At 40.7% G+C, this 27,243-nt stretch overlaps 1 protein-coding gene across 14 annotated transcripts in view; it reads right to left on the reverse strand.

Moving 5' to 3' along the window:
* Window positions 1-27,243, reverse strand: part of PATJ (PATJ crumbs cell polarity complex component) — a 157,958-nt gene that overhangs the window by 8,556 nt on the left and 122,159 nt on the right. For all 14 annotated transcript variants that reach the window (XM_035122724.3, XM_088673962.1, XM_035122728.3 and 11 more), the window contains 11 exons: window positions 25,893-26,007; window positions 25,012-25,142; window positions 18,294-18,377; window positions 12,296-12,489; window positions 10,766-10,913; window positions 10,485-10,571; window positions 8,763-8,880; window positions 7,390-7,430; window positions 6,307-6,429; window positions 3,950-4,054; window positions 225-328 (listed from right to left, as the gene is read on the reverse strand). In XM_035122724.3, the coding sequence (XP_034978615.3) occupies window positions 225-328; window positions 3,950-4,054; window positions 6,307-6,429; window positions 7,390-7,430; window positions 8,763-8,880; window positions 10,485-10,571; window positions 10,766-10,913; window positions 12,296-12,489; window positions 18,294-18,377; window positions 25,012-25,142; window positions 25,893-26,007 (1,250 nt within the window). The remainder of the gene's footprint in view (window positions 1-224; window positions 329-3,949; window positions 4,055-6,306; window positions 6,430-7,389; window positions 7,431-8,762; window positions 8,881-10,484; window positions 10,572-10,765; window positions 10,914-12,295; window positions 12,490-18,293; window positions 18,378-25,011; window positions 25,143-25,892; window positions 26,008-27,243) is intronic.

Consider the following 27,243-nt stretch of genomic DNA (forward strand, 5'->3'; position numbering starts at 1 on the left):
TATGGAAGCTCAAATTGTTATGACAACTTAAAAGCCTTTTAGCTGTAGAAAGCAAGGGACAAATTATAATGCATGCTCAAAGTCCAGAGTAATTTGTTAAAACTGCAAGTTTTACGGCAAGTCCAAATATCAATGCCATTAAACTGAAAGCATTTTCAGCTTCTTCAGAGCAGTGTTTTGCTTCCTCTAGAAAACTTAAGTATCAGCACAACATGCATACTTACTCTGGGTCTTCAGGATGGTTTTCTGTAGGTGGGCTAAAATTAGTGCTAGCAGTCATGCTCTCTAGCTGGCTGGCGATGGCACTGATGTTGGTGTCAGCTACAACCTGCAAGACAAAGTGAAAATGACAAATCTATACATATATCTTAGCTAGCATATTATCAAGCAGCAAATTCTTTTATTCTTAGGAAACCACTTTTCCTAATTAAAATGGGACTTTAACTGATGAGTGAATTGTGGAAGCACTCAAGACGGTAGCATTGTTAAAGCTAAGTGGATAAAGACATCATTTGTGTCTAGATAGAAGGCTAATGAAAGCAATTTATATAACCTGGGACTCAGCTACATTAGTAAAGAAAAAGCGTTTTATATGCGTTATAACACTGGGGCACCAGATGGCGCTGTGGAACCCCACCTTTAGCCAACGTGATTTCACATTATGAAGTTTACAACACGTTTTCCAGAAACACTTTTTGTTGTGTCTAGATTTAGCCCTATTCAGCTTTTCAAAATAAAAGAAGGTAAGTTTGCCCACAAGTAAATCCCTCAAGTTAAATGACATTTACTTCCAATTAAGCATCTATAGGACTGCAGCCTGTATAAATGCACACATGTACGATGCTTATTTTCTTCTAGACTTGGAAAGCAAGTAGATTAACTTATTAAACTCCTACCACTTTTGCCTTACCTGTATTCATTGCAAGAATGCATTAAGCCTTTTGCACATGCTATTTTTGGACACAAAGATTAGCAAATCAAGAAGGGGCTCAATAATGCTTATCTTGAAGAAGAGGAACAGCATTAGAAAATTTTCCGGCTTCAGGGAGCTGGGTGTCATATGACCACTCCTACAGGAGATTGTCTTGACCAAAAGTCCTCTGCGTGGGGTTTTCTTTGCCTCCCCTCCAAATTTTATTCTTTTGCGTCTTTTGTTGTTTTGCTGAAGGCTGCTTCCATGAAAACTTGAATTGGTTTGCCCATAAATTGAGCTACTTACCAATTGGGGGGGTAATAAGATGAACCAATGCAAGAATGGTGAAACATGCCTATCTCTAAAAGAAGCCAGCATGTATTTTCACCCAATTAATATTACTGAGTCAGCTAATAAAAGGCTACCAGTACATTCTCCTCTGAGTGAAGTTGGTTCACATAAGAGAAGAAACCTAGTGGCCTGTTCCAGTTTTGATATCCTAACCCTCAGTGTTCTTAAAATAAATGGTCCAGATTTCAGAATCACAGTGTATTGATTAAACAGCAGATATTTTATATGCTTGTTCTGTCTTACTCAAAGGCAGAATAGTACAATGATTTTCCAGTAGGATGGGAAAACAGCTAAAATGGCTTGTGCTTTGTGGTTAAAAACAGCAGCAAAACCTGGCAGGAGGACATATCTATATTCACCCATCTGTGGCTGGCAGTAAGAGCATATCAAAGTTCAACAACCTTGCAAAAAGCTTCCCCTTATCTCATTACTACACCTGCAGACAGCTGATTAAATTAACTAGCAGCATCCAAACAGCCAGGAGGGATGAAATATTCCCCCAGGATCCTAATCTCCCATTTGCAAACAGCATTAACAAACTCCTTTGCCATCCTACCCCAGGACATATCGACTATAAAGCTTTCCACACCAGTGGATACAATTATCTGACCTTTCATAGCCAGTGACTATGAGGTGGTTTAGCAGATAATAGAATTACTTAATGATGTGTCACTCATGATTATCAAACTGATAGGATGAGTTCACTTTTGTGGTGTGAATTCATCAATGGGCAGATGAGAAATACAGTTATTTAAAATGAAATATACCGGTAATCATTTCCAATTTTTTTGCTGATCTATTTGGACACAGGAAAGTAAACAAGACAAGTTGCACAATGACTCTTAAATGTCTTTTTGTAGAAATTTTAATTTTAATGCATATTTAATGCAAAAATTGAAAGTGAATAAATTTCTAACAAGCAATTAAAATATGTGCATTGTTTTATTTTTGTAGGTCAATTATTATTAAGTAAGAACCATACTGCAGGGGGGGGGGAGGTAGCCTTTAAAAAAGATGATTAACTGAACCTCAGTTGCATTAGATTGGCTCTATCTAACAAAATTATTTTTGTTAATTTCCCAAGTTGCAATATTTTAAAATCTTGCTTAGAACCTGTTACTATTATTAGAACCTATTGCCCTGAGCACAGGTAGGCCTTACCTTATCAGACTAATTTCAACAAAATCTACATAAAGCAGATATGCTCTCCCAAACTCACTTCCATTTTTCTTTTCCAACTACCATTTTACATTCCATGGCTACTGAGCATGATAAGTCCTCTTTGGGCTCTTTTCTTAAATGGAGTTTTGCCTATTACATTTTTTTTTACAAAAGATTTTGTAAAGTTCTACAAACATTTGGGTTTCCCAGAGAATCCTGCTAGATCTCCTTCTCAAGTGGGCCCCATTTTGGCTACAATCATGGCAGCATTCACTATTGGGAGTGAGTCTAACATAACCTCAGATAGCAGCTTTAATTTTGTCAGTTTACCATTTATCGCACTAGCAAAGGCATTTATGGATAAGAGCTAGAACAGGGGCAGATTAGGGATGCTTTAAATCCCCATTTATATTCCTCCTGGAATTTGTGGTTTTGCATTCCTCTTTCTTGTGGAGTGGTACCAGTGCATTAGAAATTTGCCTTCTGTTTGTTATGCATTCATAACATTTATGGTTCCACCCCCATATGGGTTACTGCTGAGAATGAGCGCTTGTGTGAATTGCTTAAATCCGGGAGTGGGTGGTGGTGTGGTATTTAAAATTGTTTAACACCATGCCCCATTATTTCCTTCCTTAGGGCAATGTGTATGATCCCACCCCTTTATCAAGGCAACCCTGTGAATAAGTTTGGCTTTATTAAGAGCATGCCCATACAGTGGTACCTCTACTTACGAATAACTCTACTTACGAATGTTTCTACTTATGAATGGAGCTCCGTCCGCCATCTTGGATGCGGTTTGGTTAGGATTTTTTCTACTTACAAATTTTTAGATAGGGTTGCTTCGACTTACAATTTTTTCTCCCAATGCATTCCTATGGGATTCGACTTACAATTTTTTTCGACTTACGAATGTGCGTTCGGAACGCATTAAATTCGTAAGTAGAGGTACTACTGTATTTTTTTAGATGAGCTGTAAACATGTTCATTAGCTCTGCTAAGAAAATAAATGCTTTTCCATACAAACACGAAGGGAGTGCGTCTTACTAGATAACACACCTTTTCCCTTCCTCCTGCCAAATTAAGACGATAGATCAATTGTACTATCCAAGTACTGCCACTTGGTTGATAACCAGCCATATATAGTGGTTCAAAAGAAGCAATGCTATTCCTTGTGCCCCCTCTTGCTTTGAAGAACAAATAAGGTTAAGATATTGGGCAGCGCCATCAGACCTATGTAGCAAGAGGAGGGAATTTGTTTTTGTTTCAAAAGTGACAGAAACTGAAAGCCTAGATGATTTTTCATGTACAGCAAGAAGTCGTTCCTCTCCCCCTCACAGTTTTATAGGATCATGTTCGCAGTGTGTATGGACAAGAATAAAGCACTCTTGAATGAAATAATTTCTTGCTTTCATCTTGCATAATTCAAATCAGCAAGAGCCCTGCCGTGCTGTGATGCTCAGCCTTTTCTTTAAAAACACCATTTATCTATCCTTGTGCAGCTGCATGTTCAATTTATCATCATACCTGCAGGATAATGCTCCCGAAAGCATTCTTCAGTAGATTAACTGCATCAGCATGAGACAGCCCATCCAAAGGCTGCCCATTAATACTGACAATCCGATCGCCAACCTAAAAGGAAAAGAAAAGTACAATAGCTACAGGAAAATTGCTGGCATTAAGGGAAATTGGAAGAAAGCTCATCGTTTCTTGCAATTTCTGGCTCTGCATACTCATGCTTCCCGGTTATAGAGAGACAATAGAGATCTGCCATATTTTCACTGATCATTGAGTGCTTTTCATAGGGAGGATAAAACACTCCTCCTGGATGTAGCAGCACACCAACAAAGAGCTCCTACTTCACTGACAAATTTTGGAAGCAGAGAATTACATCAGAACACATCCTAAGTGGCAGAAACCTACAGCAGTCCAAGCACATGCATGCAGTGAACAAAAGCTCATTATTTCAATATGGGAGAAATCACATGATCTCTGGTAGATGATATATCTGTGACCAATACTTACTATTGAAGATATAGGGTTTAGTATTAACAACCACCTTAATTTTCTGCAACAGCCTTTTTAATTTTCCATTTGCCTCACTTAAATAAAGCGTGACATAAATGGCTCAGCAGTTATCGCTGGCCTCATCACCTCCACCCAGAGTCCTAACATTCACCTAAAGAAGCAGGTCAACCCAAACAGTCTTACAGCAGATCCAGATGAAGTTCAGTCTTGAGGCCAGTTCACACAGTGAAAAGGCAGCTTGTTTCCCCACACAATCTTCTTCCTATACACAACCTCATCCCTGACATGTGGTATGGAGTAGAGTACTACCGCCATCATGGAAATCGCTGTAGGGTACATACGTGTACCAGTGGTGCACACAATATGGCCCCCCCATGTTCCCAGGATAAGTTGTTGTTTTCTAAGTGGGAAGAATTCCAGAGCTGTGTAGTAAACAGTTGAAATGCCTCTCTGCAAGCTCTTTCTGTTTTAGCAAGAGCACATGAACAGTTCAGGAAAGAAGGCACTTTTATCTTACTGCTTTTAGGTGACCATAATCTTTATGGTACTTATACTTGCATCTTTATATCACTAGGGTTAAGTATATTGATACAAAAGCTACAAAGATATTTTACCTTCAAAAATAAAAAATGATGGTACAATTAACCAAATAGTAGGCACTAAATCTCGGAGCCATTTCAGGCATTCAAAAACATGTTTCAGCTTTCCACGGGGAGGCATTTTTTTTTATTAAAAAAAAAGAGGTTTGGGAACACACAAAGTTATTTCTATGCATATCTTTACTGAATACCCAAAACATTTAGGGCCAAGTAAGACATTCAGGATCTTTGCCACCCAATGCATTCTGTGGGGTCCCTAGGGACTTTACATAGAGAGCGCAACCCATGGCTTGGGCTGTTTGCCAAAATAGCTGCCGGTACTTGGAAAGAGTTTTTCAGAGGCTGAAGAATACATGGTGGCAATGGCAGAAATAATTGCTCTGAACCTATGGCTGTACCCATGGATGTCCTGGGTCACAATTTAAGTTCCCTACACATATGTTTCATCAGGAAAGTCAAATAACATAGTATTGAGTGTCTGAAGTGGCTGCTCAATCACCAAATACTTTGTTAAATAGCAATCATATTTCTTAGGGTTAGGCAGAGATGAAGGTACACAGAAGACACACAATGGCTCAGTTCGCAGATCATATTAAACCAGAGTTTAAAACTAACTATAATTTCATGTGAGTGAAACAAACTGCCAAACTACAAACTACAAGCAGTAAGCCAAGAATAATGCTTGCGTTTTGTTTGAAGGAAACATGAGCCCTGGTCCATGTGACATGACAAGCCAGGCTTTGGCTTTGCTGTGCTTGCAGTGCAGGATCAGGGGTGCAATACTATGGGAACTTCTGAGCAGTGTGCACCAGCAAACCGCTTGTTCACATGACATCACAGTTGCTTTGAACTATGGTTTAATGTGAAGCACAAACCAGGACAGTGGATCTAGCACAAGACAATCCATATGGGTTTTAGGTAAATTCATACGAGACAATTTTTGTTCTTTCAGCTTCCTTGCTCTGTTGAAATGGCAGATTGCATGACATGACTCACACCATTGGTTCCATTTAAAAGACAATTTTCTATTATTACTGTTATGCAATCACTCACAGTAGTTGTCACAGGTGGTTTTGCTAATCAGAAGTAAGAAAGAAGCACATTTCACAGCTGGAAATAGAATGGAAATGCCTGTCTGAGTATATACAACAAGATATACTCTTGCAGTTTTCTTGGGGGGTGGGGGTGGGGCAGGATAAAATCAGCAACAAGAAAATGAAGACAATTTATATGGATAATTTTATCTTTTTTACTTACTTTTAGTTTGTGCGTACGTGCTGCTACTCCACTGGCTTGAATCATGGCGATGAAGATAGGAATGTCTCCCAATGGGCTTCCTTTGCCCCCAGCTATACTGATACCAAGAGCATCATTTGGACCCTTAACAGAGAGGTTAGCAACATAACCATGTGTGTTGACATCATTCAACACATTTATCACATGGGCCTTAGTAATAAATAAAACCAAGAATGACAGTGATACGAAATTTCTAGCAATTTCCTGTGCATCATTCAATATCAACAACCAAGTACAGGAGGGATGCGGGTGGTGCTGTAGGTTAAACCACAGAGCCCTAGGGCTTGCCGATCAGAAGGTCGGCGGTTCGAATCCCCGCGACGGGGTGAGCTCCTGTTGCTCGGTCCCTGCTCCTGCCAACCTAGCAGTTCGAAAGCACGTCAAAGTGCAAGTAGATAAATAGGTACCGCTCCAAGTGGGAAGGTAAATGGCGTTTCCATGTGCTGCTCTGGTTCGCCAGAAGCGGCTTTGTCATGCTGGCCACATGACCTGAAAGCTGTATGCCGGCTCCCTCGGCCAATAAAGTGAAATGAGCGCCGCAACCCCAGATTCAGTCATGACTGGACCTAATGGTCAGGGGTCCCTTTACCTTTACCTAAGTACAGGAGAGAATCCTTTATGCATGTAAGGAAAGCCTGTTCATTTGGAGAAGTAAAACACAACCTAAAGGCAGTTTCTGGTTCTTTTATAGGAGACTCATATTGATCCACAGAACCCTTAATTTGGTAGCAACTCATACACATAAGCTGCGGCAAGATGATGGCAAAAAGTGAGGCATGCTTTGAAGAATCCATATGAAGGCCACAACAAATAAAACTATACAATCTGACTAATACACCCCTAGTACATCACCTCATATATATATATATATATGTGTTTGTTTGTGTGTGTGTGTGTGTGTGTGTGTAAAATCTGCAAATAAAAATCGAACTTTTTTTTTTAGAAACCAACACGGCTAATTTTTACACACAGGAAGAACCTCATGTAGCACCTTTCACTTAAAATAAGAACTAAATGATTTGAAAGGTAAGAAAAGCCACTCACTCTTGTTATTTCCACAGTCCTCGGGCTCATATCTGTCCCAACTAATAAAGAAATGAACAATTAGTTTCTGTAATTAAGAGATAAAGCTATCAGGAGATTATAGTCCCTGGTTGCTGTTTCAAAATTATTACTGATGAAAAGCCTGTTTATGCCAGAGCAAGAAATACATTACGCAATTGGAAAAGGACTTAGCGCCTGTCATTCACTAAGCATGGAAGTGGCGAATCCATTATCGACTGAAGTGTGTTCAAGTGTATACCCCCAATAGACACAAGGTGACTGTTGCATATCTTTGCCCAGAAATGGTGATACAATATGGGTGTCCTTTGCATAACTTTTGCTTTATTAGGTTTATTGCAAATGACATAAATACTAGGGGTGTGCAACCGCAAGCCTTGGTTTAGAACCTAATTCAGTGCTTTGGAAAACAGCAAGCCCTGATCTGAAGTGCTTTGTAGGCTGACCAATGTAGTTTGGGTCTGTTTGAATTTGCTCTCCGCCCTGATCATTATTGGGAGATTAAAAAATAGCTATATCTTTTCTTGACAGTGGGTGAAATGTGCAAGCATAGTAGGCCTTGCAAAGTGCATAAAGCTTGCTACCTTATAGGGAAATATTTTGGGCAGTGAACAGCCCAAATAAATACCTTACAATGCTTAACTACATACACTAAAATTTTCGTAACTAGAGTTAATTGCAGATATATTGGAGGGGGGAACCATATAGCTGAAAAATTAAAGTCCGGTTGGTCTTTTCCTTCAGTATTTAGAAATGAGTTTGATATGCCAGTTGCCTGTTACAAATTAAGTAGTTTATTGGGCCCTGAACCTTAGTAGGTAACAGCCAACTTTAGATGTTGCATGAAGTGGACTCAAAAAAGGAAAAACAGGACCTGGGCTACTTCAAATACAATGCAAGAAACTGTAATTAGCACATTAGAAACTCCTAATAATCTGCTCCATATTTCACAGGACTATTTCATATTTAGGAGTTATTGCTAAGAATTGCTTCCTCACTACATACAGAAGTAAATACAGTGGTACCTCTACTTACGAATTTAATGTGTTCCGAATGCACATTCGTAAGTCGAAAAAAATTGTAAGTCGAATCCCATAGGAATGCATTGGGAGAAAAAATTCGTAAGTCGAAGCAACCCTATCTAAAAATTCGTAAGTAGAAAAAATCCTATCTAAACCGCATCCAAGATGGCGGACAGAGCTCCGTACGTAAGTAGAAACATTCGTAAGTAGAGTTATTCATAAGTAGAGGTACCACTGTACCGAACTAGGTTTTATAAAGGAACAGAGTAAGACGGCAGTGAAAATTCAGCATAATTCATAGGGTTGTATTGGCTTGCAGGTTCTGTCCCATACCTGAGTTTCTGTGAGAGGAATCAGCAGACGACCTCTTAGTGCTGACAAAATTCTGTAAAGTGGAGATAACTGGAGCAAATGTAGGGTGAAAGTGGCTATGAACACTGTGTTGGCTTGTCTGAAATACAAGGGCAAAACCAGTGAGGATGAAGGAAGGAACCAAGTTGTATTTTGTATCTGCAGAAGCTTCCAGTCCTCTGGAAGGCCATCTCCCAAACAATGTATTACAGAAATCCAAAATGGAAGTTATCGGAGCTTTTCTTATCCAGTATCCATCCATGGTCTCACTAAAGAATGAATAAATAACACCTGCAACTTGCTCCCCTCATGACGACATTGGATGAGAACTTCCAGAAGCACTGACAAATTGTGCTACTAAGAACTCTCACAGGCAGCTATTGACACTCATTGGTGAAGGAAGAGGAGTGCGGGGGGAGTGCACTGCCCCCAGCAGCACGATCCCGGTGGGGTGTCATCGCGGCTGCCCCCCCGCCCATGCTGGGCACCATGCCCAGACATGCGGCGTGCCACGCCCTGAAGCTCTGCCACTGCTGACACTAATGTTAAACAGAGAAGTCACATGATTACGTGGAAGCATTTTGTTTTTCTTTTACATATGGATGCCCATTCCAACACCTGTGTTTAAAAAAAGGTTCAAAGAGACTGGATGGAGCCATGGGTAGACAGACAACACAATTCTGTTGGCTTCTTAACTAGACCAAGTAAGAGAGAATTTATAGAATATCCTCCAGCAAAGCTTTGAGAGGTTAGAACTCCAATGTGTTCCAATACAGCAAGAGCATTTCACCAAAACATTTAATTCGCCAACCAAATCTGGTGCCCAGCTGCCAAGTTTTAGCTCTGCAGTGTTGTGTGTGGGAAAAAAAATCGAAAACCACCTCTAGCTAAACAGATTTTTAGGCCACAGAGTGCTAATGAAATTTCTGCAGAATCTGGATTAGTGCTCCTCAGGGTGCATGGAGAATTCATTAGCAGTAGCTGTCAGCTCTCTAGAGTTCTCTTCAAACTAGCAGGGAATAAGGCAAAGGAATAATACACATGTTGACTGGGAAGGTTGCAGTGCAGCAGTTCAGGTGAAGCAAAATTAGAGCTTGGCACCTGGGTGTCTGCGACAGAAGGGCACACAGGCTGGAAAATGACAGCAAGCGGAAACAGGAACTGGTGATAAATGACTTTGTTAACCATCTCCACGCTTTCCCATGAACATCCTAGTGATTGCTGGCCAGCTCTCTTAAGTCAGAATACAATACAGCCTTTTCTTTATTATTGGCACATGTTATTTGCATAATGTTGATACATGACTTTTTTTCAACTGTTTCCCACATATTTTATTGCTGAAAAGCTTCCTAGGCACAAGTGGGCCGAAGGGCAAGACAGAAGTGAAAACAAAAGCTATTGTTCTCAGGCTGTCGGTGCAATTATTGATTTCATTAAAAAAAAAGTACAAGTGCACAGTAAAATTGCCCATGTATTATGAAATGGAATGCCAAGCCATTTTCTGTCTCTTAAGATGTATTGTCCAATGATGAATACACAGACATCTGGGTCACCCAAAATATTGAAACAACAAGCTTGACTCTCTGGGTTACAACTATAGCTGGGTTGTAAGACCAATTTCCAGAATTACACCCGACAGGGTCAAATCTTCACACCCTGAGTTTTATATCTTCAGCTTCCCATTTTTCCCAGGTTGCCACTAACCTGACTGTTTTGAGATGTCTTCCGTGATGACAGCCAAGATCCAGCTTTCAGTCGTCCAATCTCTAGTTGTACAAGCCCTTGGGCACACTTTGGATATGTAAAGAAACACAAAGCATTTACACCCTGGTGGCTTTTTAATTTCTCCCCTATAGTACCCCCACCACCCGATGCAAACCATCATACTTTTGCATAAACCACAATCATATGGTAACATAAAAAAATTCAGTTTCCAGAAACCTTGCAAGCATGATTTAGTGCTCAAGAATACAGTATGGACTTACCTTAAGAATTGTAGCAACCACCTCTTGTGAAGCAAGCCTTACATCCTCCCCATTGACAGACAAGATCTGATCCCCTTGAATTAGCCTCCCATCAAGGTCAGCGGCTCCTCCTTTTACGATGTCAGAGATAAATACTCCACTTCCATTTCTAACAGTTGAAAAGAAGCACAGGCATTGCTGCACCACTAAAATATTTTCTAAAAACAATTTGCACATTATATGTTCTCTGTTGCTCTGTGTTTTATTCCAGATATCTAATGATACCCCCCTTCTAGACTTTTTAAACAGCCTTAGTCCAGTATACCTGAAGGAGCATCTCCAACCACATCGTTCTGCCCGGACACTGAGGTCCAGTGCTGAGGGCCTTCTGGCAGTTCCCTCGCTGTGAGAAGCCAAGTTACAGGGAACCAGGCAGAGGGCCTTCTCGGTTTTAGCAGCTGCCCTGTGGAACGCCCTCCCACCAGATGTCAAAGAGAAAAACAACTACCAGACTTTTAGAGGACATCTGAAGGCAACCCTGTTTAGGGAAGCTTTTAATGTTTAATAGATTATTGTATTTTAATACAGTGGTACCTCTACTTACGAATTTAATGCATTCTGAACACACATTCGTAAGTAGAAAAAATTTGTGAGTCGAATCCCATAGGAATGCATTGGGAGAAAAAATTCGTAAGTTGAAGCAACCCTATCTAAAAATTCGTAAGTAGAAAAAATCCTATCTAAACCGCCTCCAAGATGGCGGACGGAGCTCCATTCGTAAGTAGAGTTATTTGTAAGTAGAGGTACCACTGTACTTCTGTTGGAAGCTGCCCAGAGTGACTGGGGAAACCCAGCCAGATAGGTGGGGTATAAATAATATTTCCATATTTTAGATAGGGTGCTGAGAGAGTTAACAGCTTGCCTAAGGTTGTCTAGTGCAGTGTTTCTCAACCAGTGTGCCTCCAGATGTTTTGGGACTACAACTCCCATCATCCCTAGCTAGCAAGACCAGTGGTCAGGAATGATGGGAGTTGTAGTCCCAAAACATCTGGAGGCACACTGGTTGAGAAACACTGGTCTAGTGAGTCAGAAGCTGAGGTGGCATTTTGGAACATTCTGACTGGCAGCTGTCATTACACTACAGTAGCTCTCAGGTACTAGGTTTGGACTCCTAAATGTAAAAGGAAAATCAGATTCAGGTATAATTCATCTAATTCAGGCATCCCCAAACTTCGGCCCTCCAGATGTTTTGGACCACAATTCCCATCTTCCCCGACCACTGGTCCTGTTAGCTAGGGATCATGGGAGTTGTAGGCCAAAACATCTGGAGGGCCGCAGTTTGGGGAAGCCTGATCTAATTGCATGTTTCAGCCTTCTACTTGTAGAAAAGCTAAAGGTGTAACAACCATTACAAATATTGCACCTGTTCTGAAAGAGCACATAATCTCTGCAGCTTATTCTGTGGAGGGATATTCAGTTTAAGAGAAGACAAGGCCCTGTAATGTTCTTTCCTACTACAGAAATGTTCTACACAGTGTGTGTAACCCTTACCGTTTCCCAACAATGCTTAGCCCTAAGCCTCTGCCCATTTTCCTTTGTAAGTCTACACAGAAAATTTCCAAATTCTCTTCATCTTTATAATGAGCTTCATCTCTATATACAACCAGTTGTACTTTCTGAGGCGTCTGTCTCAAGGCTGTTATAGCATCTTCATGGCTGGCATTCCTCAAGTCTATGCCATTAACCTAGAATAAAACAGCAGCATATTATATTCTTTGCTTATTGGATTTTAATTAGCCTAGCAAAGTAATACTTCAGAACAAATCACAATTTCTATCGTTAAAGGAGTCATATGAATAAAGGAAGCGATAACTACGGTATGTAACACTTTAGCAGCATTTCATGCTCAAAATCATGTAGCCCGGAGGTCTGAGAGAGTCCCACTGCAAAATCCCAGAACTTCCACTCTATGCTAGTCATTTTTGTTCCCTGATTAATACAATTCATTTTCATTTTAGGTTGCAATTGTAGAAAAGCAAGGTTAGAAGAGGCCAAATGTCCTTTAGCATACTATTGTCACATGCCGCTCCGATCTCCAAACACTGCAAGATTCCAGGAATATGGCTTTCCTTTTGGACAATGAGGCACAGCAGAATCTGTGGTTATACCTGTGCCTAGATGGAGAGTGCAGAGCATTCATATCCCAAGAGGGTCTTGTTCCTTCCACTGCTGCAGCTTCAGATCCCAAAAATTGTGTCTGACCCTCTCTGCAGTATAAAACAAGACAGCCCGTCTTTAGCTCTGCCCCCCACCCAGCTTGCAAAACTCGCATTTCCCTGTTAGATTACAATTCTGGCACGTCCAACAGGTAGATTGTGATCTACTGGTAGATCACTGGACGTCTGTGGTAGATCACTGATAGATCACTGGCTCCCCCCCCCAAAGAAGCTCAACAACTTTTGTCTCCCCTAATAAAAGCTCCACATTTTTGCCCTGCACCTCCCAAAAACGGTCCTTCCTCCTCCCTAAAAAAGTTCAACAACTTTGACCTGAACCCCAAAATACAGGGCTTTCCTTCCTAAAAAGAAGTTCAACTTTGACCTGAACCCCCCCCAAAAGGGGGTAGATCACTGCCAGTTTTTAACTCTGTTAGTAGATCGCAGTCTCTTGGGAGTTGGCCACCCCTGGCTTATATCATCCAAACTGAAATCCTACACCCTTTAAATCCCCATCTCTCTTCCCACTAACACACAGCTGGAGGAGGGGCCCCACCCCTCCTGGTCTGGCATAGTCTTCACCCTCCTAACAGCTTTCTGGATGAGTCAATGGCTTGGTCATTAATATCTGTGTTCCTCCTATGGCCAACACTCAGCTGGCTATCCCAGGCTGGCCTGGCTCATTAGCATAAGATGAATCCAATGGAGTTTGGCACAGTTTAATCAAACCTTGATTAATTCCAACTTTTAATAAATCCAGGAACTATGGGGAGAATCTAGCAGCCAGGAGCTTAGGGGATCCTTGCCCCTCTCCCAATTTATAACAGTACTCTGTAATGTGGTCAGCTACCTAATTTCTGTTTACTACCTTTTCTGAAGCAGAACCATTTAAAAAAATGATTGGTCATGAACATAGGTACTAGTATCCATTTTTAGTTTCCGATGAAGTAAGAATTTTTAAGCATACATTAGGAAGAACTACCATCCATGGATCCTCTTACAAGTTCTATGGGAAACTTTCTTAGCATTTTATAGTACAAATTCAGCATGTCCAAAGTCTATTCAGTAGACTACTTTTTGAAATGTAGAGTAATTATCATCATCAATGATAATGTAGAAAAGCTAAATGTGTAACACCCTTCATCCTAAGGTCCCTGGGTGGATAATAAATTGAAGCAACAATGGTTTACCTGCTTTAAAAAATGGTCATAGAGATGGAAGATGGTTTTGATTGGTCCACTTTTCACAGTGGACTGGCCCATTCAAACATTCCCAAACTTGGTCATTGATCAGAACACAACTTCCAGTTAGATTGTGCACTTCTCTAGATTGTGATGTGGTTTCAGTGTGCAAAGAATGTTCACAAAAATGGTTATTTCATGGGGAGAATGTATTGGGAAAAGTGTATTTTACATAGAAACTGCATATAAAATGGATACAATTTAAATATAGACTTTCTGCGTATTTTTTTAAAAAATCCACACAATTGGACAGAATGGACCAATGATTCTGTGTCAGCAAAACTGAAACTGGACAGAAATAGACTGGTCTATTTAACCCTAGCTGATGCCTTAGAAAGTCCACATACCATTCTGAGACCATCTTGAAAATGCAATTTCCCATTATTCTGTACACTAGCCACAAAAGCAGAAGGATGTAGACTTAATATCTGCTTGCGATTTGGAGGGCTAAGACTCTTCATTTTTGTAAACATGTAAGAACTTATATACCAGTAGCTCTTTAGCCATTAATTTGTAACCAGTGTTCTTTTTCTGTTAAGATTTAGGCAATTCGATAATTTGAATCATAAGAGAATAATTTTTCTAGATTCCAATAGATGGCACACCAGACCACGGCTGCAACTTTTAATTGCTCTTAAAACTAATGCTACAGTTAAAACATTTCAGTTTAATGAACAGTCAGGATCACTATTTTATTTTTAAACATTTTCTTTTAGTTTTTATCTGAACTTATTTTCTGTTTGCATTTCCCTGGACACAAAAGTGATCTCTAGTAACATGTATCAAAACCCACAGGAGCCTGACTCCCGGAATTTCACTCTGGACTGGTAGCTATGTTCTTCTCTTAAACTCAAAGTTCATGTAATTAGGATAGATGAGATTAGGCAGTAAACTTTAACTAGTGGAGTCTTGGTGGGGCACCGCAGTCCTCCGCAATGGTTTAATTCTAGACAACTCTAATCTTGCATATTGTTAACTTCGTTTTGTATGTACAGTAATAGTATTTTCCTTTCATTCATGTATAATGTGCCCTTGATACTATTATGCTTATACTTTTTATAAACCAAAATGCATTCACCGGTTTTCTGCTGATGCATTTAAAATAAATCTTTCCAAACAGATTTTGGCCTACTGGTCACCAACCTCTTGCCCACCAGGCAAAATTAAGAACCTTATTTTTATAAGGCACATGGATGTTGGCTTCCTTTAGATCAGGCATCCCCAAACTTCGGCCCTCCAGATGTTTTGGACTACAATTCCCATCTTCCCCGACCACTGGTCCTGTTAGCTAGGGATCATGGGAATTGTAGGCCAAAACATCTGGAGGGCCGCAGTTTGGGGGCGCCTGCTTTAGATGAATAGCACTTGATTTCACCTTGAAATGTTGCCAGTTATTATCCAGGTGTCTCATCCCCTGTTTTCATCCCAGGACTGCAATGCCACTGATTACATGATTTCTCTTGGAAACAGTGGAGAATATGCAACAGATACCAGATAACCCATACTTTAGCCTTCATCATAAAATGAGCCACAAAGCCTGCTCAGTCTGCGCTGATCTTGCTCTCTGCAGTATAGAGAGCTGGAAGGCCAGTGTTGGCTGAATATTTTCCTATGTGTGGACTGCAGCAATTAGACATACACCTGACAACCTGCAAAATCTCAATGCCAACATGCACTGTGAAAAGAAATATGCACATACACACACACCTTGTGAATTCAGAGAAAAATAAAAAGACATGCTACCTACAAGTACTATAAGCAGAAAGTATGGGATGAGGCATGGGTGTGTATGTACATCATGTATGTGTGTGTGTGTGTTCACATGCATACAGACTTCCATGCTCATATGCCTGGCTCTGACAAGGCAAATCAATAAAACTTAAATGGATGTAGTGCTGTACACTGAATTCTTAGATGAGTTCTAATGCCCACAAACTGTACCAAGCACCAGGGCAAGCAATGGGCACATACCTGAGACTCCAGGGGAGTGGCGGTTTGTGGTCTGACACGGCCCAGTCTTGGGGCCAAATTCTGCACAATGTGGCCATTGGGGGGTGCCAGAGCCTCCCCGCGGGGCCACATCGCTTGGTGCACCCATTTAAATGGGCCAATCATAGTGAGCTGAGGGGTGTGCTTGCGGCAGCAGTTCTGGCTTCACTCAGGTTTGCCTATTCATTATACAGTGGTACCTCTGTTTTCAAGTGTCTTGGAAGCCGAATGTTTTGGTTTTCGAACGCTGAAAACCAGAAGTAATTGCTTCCATTTTCAAACGCGCCCTGGAAGTCAAACAGCTTCTGCTGTGTGTTTTTCTTTTTTTCTGCATTGACTTTGTCAACCGCCCTTTGCGTCTCAGTTATTGAACGTTTAGGAAGTCGAATGGTCTTCCGGAATGGATTACGTTCGACAGTTGAGGTACCACTGTAAGTTATAGGCCTCCCTGCTCAGATTATTGCAGGATTTTGCACCCACCTGCCCTGTTTCTGATTAGTCCTACCCAAATTTGAGTGAGCAGGTCAGTGGGGGGAACCTTGCTATGGAATAATCAATCTCTGTGTTTGGGACCAGGGAATAATTTTGTTCCTGCAGACCAATTGGCCAGGGTATGGGTATGCCTACCTCAGAGCAATCATCACAACTTTGGGCAGCTAAGTCATTGGGTTGGATCATTAGCTTATTGTATACCCCACTAAAGCGATCTGGGGAAAGGTGCTTCTGCCCAGGAGCCCACATGGCCACTGATGGACCATAGCAACCTTCCAGGTGATGGCCCTGATGGGTTCACCCTAATTTGATGTATGGCATAGGGCGACTCTCAATCCAGGTTTTTCTTTTTATCTACCAGTAGGAGGGTTGGTTGATACCCAATATATACCCAGTGCCTTTGCCAAAGCCTACTTACACCTGTAATTAATACAAGTTGTGGCTAGTTTCAATTCAGTAATGATGTCCTGTGTCTTATTTCTACCCTTGACTGGCCCTGCGCCACGCCACATGCAATGCTTTTTGCAAGCATGTTTCCTGTATGGTCCATTAACAATATTGGTTGATATGTCCATTCTGCTATTAATGACACATTACTGTGATACACAGCTGTTATTTAAGAATAGCAGCCAAAATAGGAATAGCAGCCAAAACAAGAAACATTCGGTGAAAGAGCTGTTAAGAGTAATTCCCATGCAGTCCTCAATGTTTTCCTAACCTCCTTACATGGAAGCCCTAATAGGTGTACTGGGAATTTCTGTTGACTTGACTGTGAGGTACTTCTATTCAGTCTGCAACCACCATGAATTGACTTCTTTTCTAAGCTACAATTAAACGCCAACTTTTTTCTTAACCCTTCCTTACCTGACATCAAAATACAAGACACATGAAGAACCAGTAACTTTCATAAAGTGGCTTGTAAAAACACAGCCTCAGTTGATATGAAGATAAGTTACAGTCAGAAGATAAAACAGCTTCTGCTTTCAGTTAATAGATACAAGATATTAAGGGTTCAAAATAATTTGAAATACGGTACTTTAATCAAAATGGGCTGGGTAAATAAAGTTAAACTGACAGCTCATCAAAAATAAAGATGGTAAATCGAAATAATTTTGTGACATATGGTGATAAGTGATATAACATTTATCATCCCGTGACACTAATGCCTACTGTCTAAATTTTTTAATCGAACACGAAAATGGTGTTGCATATCTGATGAAAAGGAAAAAGTTGTTTGGCAATGAATATCGCTAAATGAAAGTTTGTATGCGTTTCTTCTCTAATAGTTAGTATTTATGTTTACAACATGTTCATAATTTGCATTCATATGTTTTAGCCTTTATTTTATATATTTGTGATGTGATAAATATACATATGTATTTTTTAAAATACAAAATGTTAAAGAAATCCGATCAATAGATGCATATGTATCTCAACATTTTAAGTAGATGCAGAAGTAGATCAAATCCACATTATCTACAGTATTATTATTTAGAGGAATAAGTCGATTATTTCAGCCATGTTTCTTATACAATGCATGGTTTCCCCTCTTAAAATATTGGTTTTGTTTGGAACATAGAAATATTTGAAGAGCTAAATAATGAATCTTACCTCAAGGATTTGATCACCAGCCCAAAGTCGGCCATCTCTAGCCGCTGCCCCTTCTTCATACACTTCATGTATTACAATGGCATCCTAACGGAACACATAATCTCAGTATCAATACTTATACATTAAAAGTAAGCTCCAAGACTACAGTCCAGAATGCAGAACTGACATGGAAAATACTGTGACCTTTCCTATCAATCACCATCATTTTCTTGTACCCCACCCATCTGACTGAGTTGCCCCAGCCACATATATTACACTAATGATCTCTTTACCATTACAGTATTGCAAAATACTGAGTGTGTTGCAAGATCACTCACAGAGGCGCACATTTCCCCACTTTAACCACATGGTGGACAACTTTAACCAGCTTCATGCCACGCTTTCACGTATTTATTAAGGGGAAAACCTGATCTGTAGGTTCCCCTCGGTTAACAATGTCAAAAACCTGATCAGGGTTAATATCGTTGATAGAGGATGAAATTCACTTTGAATGGAACATGCAGTTCTACAGCCTCAAGGTGTGTACTATGATTAGCAGCACTGGTTGCCAATTTGTTTCTGGTCTAATTTGCAGTGCTGGTTTTGGCATTATTTCAGACCTTAGGAGCTCATTATTTCAGACCTCTGAGGCTCTTCTCTGTGCACCACCTCCAAAGGAGATCCAGTGGGTGACATTGAAATAACATTTCTCCCCTGAAGTAGTTCCTTGTCTATGGAATGCTCTCCCCAGAGAGGCCCGTCTGACACCAACTTTGTCAGCATTTCAACACCAGACAAATATGTTTTGGTTTTTCTGAGCATTTTGGCAGCACCAATGACCAGACATTTTTACTCTAACTATATATTTTTTAATATGCTTGTGTATTTTTATTACAGCATTATATCTGCCACAGCGCTAAGGTAAAAGGGTCCCCCCCCTCTTTCCAGTGCTAGAATCCACATTTTGGCTAACATTAGCCATAATTTGGCTAATTATTCTGTGCAATACTTCCACCATATTATACACAGATAGGCATTAATGAAATCTGAACCCTAAGTCAACTTGCATTTTCAGTCCTGCATGCTTAACTTTTATAATTTAATATAAACTTACATAATTTAAACCCACGGTGTTATGAGTAATGGCTGTTTTAAGGCCTTCACAGGGGTGTTCAGCCTTGTACAGAGTGGCTGCAAGTTAAATCCACAACAAGAAATGAATTTGAAAAATATATTAACTTTATTACCAAGGCTGGAAAATATACGCAGCAGCAGATGTTGCTTTAGGGAATGTTTCAGTGATATACACTTATTGTCAGGAGTAGACACCCCCCCACTCCACAAGGGGGAGGGAACACCTCAAACAGCATATTTTTTTTTATTTCACCAGCAATGCCATTTGTTTTGAAATGGAATGCCACATACTCCCACGGAATACTCCCAAGCTATCAGTTTTAACAACCAGCCATATGAAATTGAGAAGGGTGCATACACTCTGGAGGATAAGCTAAGAATTCAAAAATTGTATTTAAAAACCAGAGAGCAGTGCAGATAGCAACAGAAGGTTAAATTCAGCAGGAAGAAAGAATATGGGAAGAAATGCAGGGAGAAGTATAAAATAGGAATAAATGTCTAGGAGCCAAATTTCTGACGTTGATTTAGGGGTTATAATGAGCAAAGAACTGAGCATCAATCAAAAGCATGCTGTGTCATGACAAGGTCAACATCGTTCTAGCTTGCATCAACAACAGCACTGCTTCTAAGACTAGGGAGTGCCTATAAGGTCATAAATTGAGAGTACTGACCGTGTCCCATCCTTGGTACTACAGGTAGAAAAAAAGATTCTTGACAAGCAGGATGCTGGTGCCGCATAGCTCTACTTCTCCATAACATCGGAATCAGGAGAGGGTGTGAAAGCTCTGGATTGGCGTCTGAATGCAGTGGACTGGATGAGGGCTGATAAACTATGCTTGAAGAAGGAGGCTCTTTGGGTGGTTCCCATGTTTGTGAACTATACAAGGTACCTGTTCTGGATGGGGCTGCACTCCTTCTGAAGGAGCAGGTGTGCAGCTTTGGGATACTCCTAGTTACATCTTTGTGACTAGAGGTCCAAATGTCCTCTGTGACTAGGAGTGACTTTTACCAGCTTTGCCTCGTTCACCAGCTAAAGCCATTCCTACACTGCCCACGTGTCCATGCAGTGATAACCTCAAGACTGGATTACTGTATTGCGTTCTATGTGGGGCTGCCCATGGGTCTGGCTTGGAAGGTGCACTGGCTGCTCACCTACTACTGAGACAGGTTCATAGTCCTTGCATTTATTTATATTACATCACCTGAACCATTATAGTTTGATGATGGAGATAATCTGCAGGACCACTGTTGGTTACTCCCTGAGTTGGAAAGGCTCATTTGACAACAACAAGAAACAAAGCCTTTATAACTAGGATATAATGGCTCTCCCAATGGAAATTGGCTCTACCAGTGGAAAGCTTTAACAAGAAATATTCAGCAGGTAGCTTCTGTTTCAACTTTTAAAGGCCAGCTGACAACTTTTCTATCCTGCTGCTGCCATTATTATTATTATTATTATTATTATTATTATTTGCTGCCTATCTAACTGGGTTGCCCCAGCCACTGCTAGTGCTACGCAAGCAATTAAGAACAAATCTTTCCACAATAGCTAATTGATGTCTGTTTTAACCACTTTATATGGTTTTTACTGTATGGGTTTATGTATTTTTGTTATCTGCTTTGATCTTTTCAATGAAATAGTGATTTATAAATAACTATGTATTAGCATGTTTTTACTGAGCCTTGCCTTAAGCACATAAGCATGTGATAGTAACAGTAAAATCTACACAACATAATGCTCCAGAGTGGCTTTCGGTGGCTAATTCTAATGAAAATGAACAGGTTTCATTTATTCAGTAACATGGAACTTGCTTTCTGTATAAAGTTATTCACCACAGGAAGAGCAGTCAGCAGGAGGTCACAGAATGTGCTCAGTTTTTAAAAAAACATTTAAAGTGAAATAGCACTACATCACTCAGGGCAAGGTAACATGAAGTGAGAAAGACATGGAGAAGGAAAATATTAATATCCTTGCCTGAAAGCAAGTATTGTGATAAAGATAAGGATGGGGTTGTTGTTTTTTTGAAGCTCCCCCCTTTGCAGTCCCACTAACAGTATTGACAACCACTCTGCTGTAGCAAAAAGTCAAGGTCTCATGTCAAACTTCTGGTTTGTTTCTATGGCATGAGTGATCATGCATTTCAGAACACTGGAGTCGTTCGTAGTACAAATTACTGCTGAATGAAAAAAATGCTTAAGGCTGCATACAGGAAGGAGGTGTGTGGTCAAATTTCTAATGCACTTACTGAAATAAAAATGCAGTTTAAATTTTCTTAAGCATGCTCCCATAACTGTATAATTTCACAAGAATAGTGAAAAATGCAGCCGGAATGGCCACAAAGCAGGAGAAGGATTTCTCTTACAACCAGCTTTTCAGACCCCCCCTAGCTATATGAAGGTCATAAGATCCAGTCCCCCCTTCATGGATCAATGCCTTGTCGTGGCGAAGGGGCTTGAATAACTCGGAGAAGCTATGAGCTATGCCATGCAGGGCCACCCAAGATGGACAGGTCATAGTGGAGAGTTTTGACGAAACGTGATCCACCTGGAGAAGGAACTGGCAAGCCACTCCAGTATCCCTGCCAAGAAAACTCCATGGACAAAGACAACAGGCATATAAAAGTTATGACGCTGGAAGATGAGCCCCTCAGGTCGGAAGGCGTCCAACATGCTACTGAGGAAGAGCGGAGGACAAGTACAAGTAGATTCAGAGCTGATGAAGCGGCTGGGCCAAAGCCGAAAGGACGCTCAGTTGCGGATATGCCTGGAAGCGAAAGGAAAGTCAACAACCTCAGATATGCAGATGACACAACCTTGATGGCAGAAAGTGAGGAGGAATTAAAGAACCTTTTAATGAGGGTGAAAGAGGAGAGCGCAAAATATGGTCTGAAGCTCAACATCAAAAAAACCAAGATCATGGCCACTGGTCCCATCACCTCCTGGCAAATAGAAGGGGAAGAAATGGAGGCAGTGAGAGATTTTACTTTCTTGGGCTCCTTGATCACTGCAGATGGTGACAGCAGTCACGAAATTAAAAGACGCCTGCTTCTTGGGAGAAAAGCAATGACAAACCTAGACAGCATCTTAAAAAGCAGAGACATCACCTTGCCGACAAAGGTCCGTATAGTTAAAGCTATTGTTTTCCCAGTAGTGATGTATGGAAGTGAGAGCTGGACCATAAAGAAGGCTGATCGCCGAAGAATTGATGCTTTTGAATTATGGTGCTGGAGGAGACTCTTGAGAGTCCCATGGACTGCAAGAAGATCAAACCTATCCATTCTTAAGGAAATCAGCCCTGAGTGCTCCCTGGAAGGACAGATCGTGAAGCTGAGGCTCCAATACTTTGGCCACCTCATGAGAAGAGAAGAATCCTTGGAAAAGACCCTGATGTTGGGAAAGATTGAGGGCACTAGGAGAAGGGGACGACAGAGGACAAGATGGTTGGACAGTGTTCTCGAAGCTACGAACATGAGTTTGACCAAACTGTGGGAGGCAGTGCAAGACAGGAGTGCCTGGCGTGCTATGGTCCATGGGGTCACGAAGAGTCGGACACGACTAAACAACTAAACAACAACAAAGATCCAGTCCTACAGCCTAATGATAGCAGTGTAGATTCACTGTTGTACAAACTATACTTTAGTCTTCAGCAGGTGAATCAGGACCCAATACCAGGTTGCAGCCTGACCTAAGATGGCTCGTAGCTACAGCATTGCTATCATACAAATGAATGATTTTTTAAAAAAATAAGAAGTTCGTGCCCAAATGCTTGTTTTGACTGAAGGTGGGCCCCTGGTCTCAAAAGGATGAAAATTGCTAAACTGTAGTTTTATGACATAACAATGTGCAAAAAATATGAACCATATTTTTCCAGTCTTTTGAGACATGCCTGTGGAGAGCAAGGAGGCAGCAGACAGGCAGCTGGTAGGAATTTCATTTCTCCTGTACAAAACATGATAATTTTGTAAAAAGCCCAACAAAACCCAAGTAATATCATCCAAAGATGGAAACTCTCAACCTGCATTTTGACGATAAGTGGTTTTTCAATGAAGAAATCTGTTAATCCATGGGAACAGTTGTCACAGATTTCTAATAAGAACCTACCGGTACGTATGTTTTTACACCTCCAGTGATATTATGCAATTTTCACACTGATATTGAAGTTCACGCTTTCAAAAGCTTATCTTTGGTGCAAAAGGCTATTATATTTAGTCTTCTGCCCCTATCTTTTAACTCTAAAATCTAAGCGCACGTGTCTGCTACTCGGCATTCATCACAAAAAGGAAGCATCAAATATGCAATGCAGATCAAGCAAGGTGCATAGTGTGTACAGTAACGTTAAGCTATGCTGCGTTAAGGGAATTCATGCACAACTTAGATAGCTTTAAGAGGGGATTAGAGAAATTCATAGAGGATAAGGCTGTCAAAGGCGAATACTCATGATAGCTATATACGGTACTACTGTATCTCCCAAGATCAGAGGCAGCATGACTCTGAACACCATTTGCTAGTGAATCACTGCAGGAAAGAGTTATTGCCCTCGTCTCTTTTTTTGGGTGGGCTTTCCATAAGCATGTGGCTGGCCAGTGCAGGAAACAGGACGCTAGCCTCTGGGACTTTGGTCTGATCCAGCAGCAATCTTCTAATGCTCTTATGAAGAGGATGGCAAGGAAATGAGGTTATGTGATTTGGTATATTGAATGCTGCTTTCTCTCATATACATTTTAATTACTGTATAGCTGTTGCTTTCCTAGCCATATTCTGTGCTAGGTAGCCAGGCTGAAAGGCCCAAATCAAATGGAGTGTATTCTTCCTTTTATATAACTTTTCACACTGAAATTTCTGCTAATTCTATATTTGTAATACAACTCTGTTTTGCTTTGCTTCAAAGAAACCATTTACTGAACATAAGGTCTATTCTTGACTTACCAACTAAAATGCTTGTTTGGAGCAAAACCAACCAAAATTGAATTAGTTCGGGTGTAACAGCAAGTCAAAGATTTGTGAACAAGCGAAAGCTAAGTTGGAGTGATCTATGCATTACTCATAATGCATAGCTCATTAATGGCTTACTGTATCTACCTAAATTACCATTTTTTATTATTGTAAGTCACATTGAATTCCTTTTTTAATAGGTGGGAAATAAGCTAAATATATAAGCAATACTGTAAACAAAATAGCAGCTTCATGTGTTTTAAAGACAAGCACAACAGAGAATGCTTAGAATATAAGAAGGTGATCACACATCTACTCATACATATTGGCCCTGACATGCTTTAATTAAATTTGTGGCTATATTAGTATCCACCAGTGTCCTTTGGAGAGATTAAAGCAGGCATCCCCAAACTGCGGCCCTCCAGATGTTTTGGCCTACAACTCCCATGATCCCTAGCTAACAGGACCAGTGGTCAGGGATGATGGGAATTATAGTCCAAAACATCTGGAGGGCCAAAGTTTGGGGGTGCCTGGATTAAAGGAACATCCAAGCATACAGGTCAAACATGTATTATGGAATTTCCACATTTCTTTCCTTCATTGTAAAAAATGGAGCAGCTTTTGAGATTCATGAAAACTTGAAACAGTATTCCAAAACCACCAAACAACTTACAAGTGGTGTATCCTTTCCTCCTACAATACTGAGACCAAGGCCTGACCGCCCCTTGGAGATTTCTATAGTCATTTCTTGTCCAGGAACTATTGGGCATGTCGCTGGATCCACCAGAGGAAGCGGGAAGCCACCTGCAGCAAATGATAAAATGTACCGGTCAACAAAAGCACAATTGCCAAACAAAGAAAGAAGCTGCACAGGGATAAACTCAGTGTCAGAATTTGGTGTGCACCTGCACCAAATTCTTTTCAAGTTAACGTTTTCGGGAAGGTGACACACCATTCTGATAAGCTAGGGCACTTGTTATATCTAGCTGCATGCACATGCTCACTCACACTCACACAACATCAGATCCTCTTCTGGATCTTCTGCTACCCGAAGGGCAGTCAAGATCTTGCTTTTCACTGCTGTTGACAAGTTTCTTCACTCATAATAATTGGTTTATTCATACAAGCAGTGTGACAGAAGTTCACAATTCTCAGCTGTGGCAACCTCTATTATTTATCAATACATTATGGGATTTTGGTGATTGCAGAGTTAGCATGGCTGAGATTTCTGAGTCCTTATCTCAGCAGTTGTACTGCTCATGCATCATTCTCCTGAGTGAAGGAGGAAGCCTAAGGGTAGCATACACATGACATGGACAACAATGCCTGGTCTTTCCATGCAGCAGAGTAAGGTGGTAGATAGAACATTTCATGTAACGAAAACATTTAAAGAAAAAATACGTTAAAGCAATTGCATGTAAAAGTAAACAGCACTGTAGCTGTTAATCTAGACTTTTAAATTTAAACAAAACAAAACATTGCATGCTATTATCATGCTAAAAAGCTTTGTATTGAATGAAAGGTATTCTTCAGATAGAAGAAATAAGTTCATACTTCTGCTGGTGAACTCTGTCTCTGGAGAATAAGAATGTGATGGAGCCAAGGATATCTTGTGTAAACTGATAGGGATTACTGTTGAAGACTTTGATTGCTTTAATTGGTTACGAAACTGGAAGGGAAAAAAAGGGGGGGGGAGAGATAAATCAAAGACATTGAACTGTTAAGCCTCCTGAAACCCAAACAAGCAGTTCAAACCACAGTACAGAGATGTTTTAGATAGTAGATCAGAAATGGGGAGTGTAAAATAACATTTAACAACTTTAGAAGTAATAATCTACTTACCCTCTGATGCTGCGATTTCAAAAATTTTGGTCAGAGAACATACTACTGAAACATTATTTACCATAAGGTTTAAGAACTTTGGTAAAATCTTGACAGCGTTTTACAACAATTCCATGTTTTCCATTATTATTTCTGGCTGTTTTACAAGGTCATTTAAAAGCTTGCTATTATAAACTAAATCAAAACGTACTTTTTCTGAGCTAAAAGAGGTCTGCTACAAGAGCCCACAACTGTACCTACTGCGTGGAAGTAAATGCAACAAAGAGGGGCCACTTCATGGCTTCTCTTGCTGCGTCTTTCAGCCAATTGCAATGGAGCTTGTCAGGATGGTTCTTAGTTTTGACACTTATATTGGTGATGGAGCCCAGGACAACTCAGAAACCCTCTGTGATTTGCTTGCTGGGCACTTTGAGGAGGAAGTTGTTCACCTCTAGTGAGCTAGATGCCGTGCAGCTCTGAGTCAGCAGTGCTTTGTGGGATCAGCTTTGGGTTTGGCAGCCTGATGGACCAGGTGCTTGAGAGTAAGCTCCCAAGGATGTGCCCTCTTCACCCTTGCCTTTCATGGCTCTTTAAAGCTAGATGGAAGGGGCATGAATGGGTGGAGCCAGGGTGTGATAAATGTCTTGCATTTGGGGTGTGTGCGCCTGCCTCCTTGAAGGTAGCATTAAGTAAGGGCACTCCTGAAAGGAAAACCCACCCTGAACTCAATAGCAAACAACTACTGCCCAGCTGCAAATATGGCCTTTGGGGGCAAGGTCCTACTCAAGAGGATTGCAGTCATTATTTGGGGACATTTTAATCGGGTTTCAAATCCAGATTTGGGATTGAACCAGCCTTGGTCACATGGAAAGGAGCACTACGCTGAAGCTCCTACTCAACCTCATTCCAGCTTTGGATAGCATCTTCCTGGACCATCTATGAGAAATTGGGGCCATGGTTCTGCAACAGTTGCAACCTTATCTCCAGAAAACAGCACTGGATGCCTATTTCACCAGCCCCACTGGCTTTTGACCTATGTGGTGCCATGGAACACTGCATTGTCTCCAGTGCTATTTAAGAACTA

This window comes from Zootoca vivipara, chromosome 7 (assembly GCF_965207765.1).
Source record: "Zootoca vivipara chromosome 7, rZooViv2.hap1.1, whole genome shotgun sequence".
Classification (NCBI taxonomy): Eukaryota; Metazoa; Chordata; class Lepidosauria; order Squamata; family Lacertidae; genus Zootoca; species Zootoca vivipara.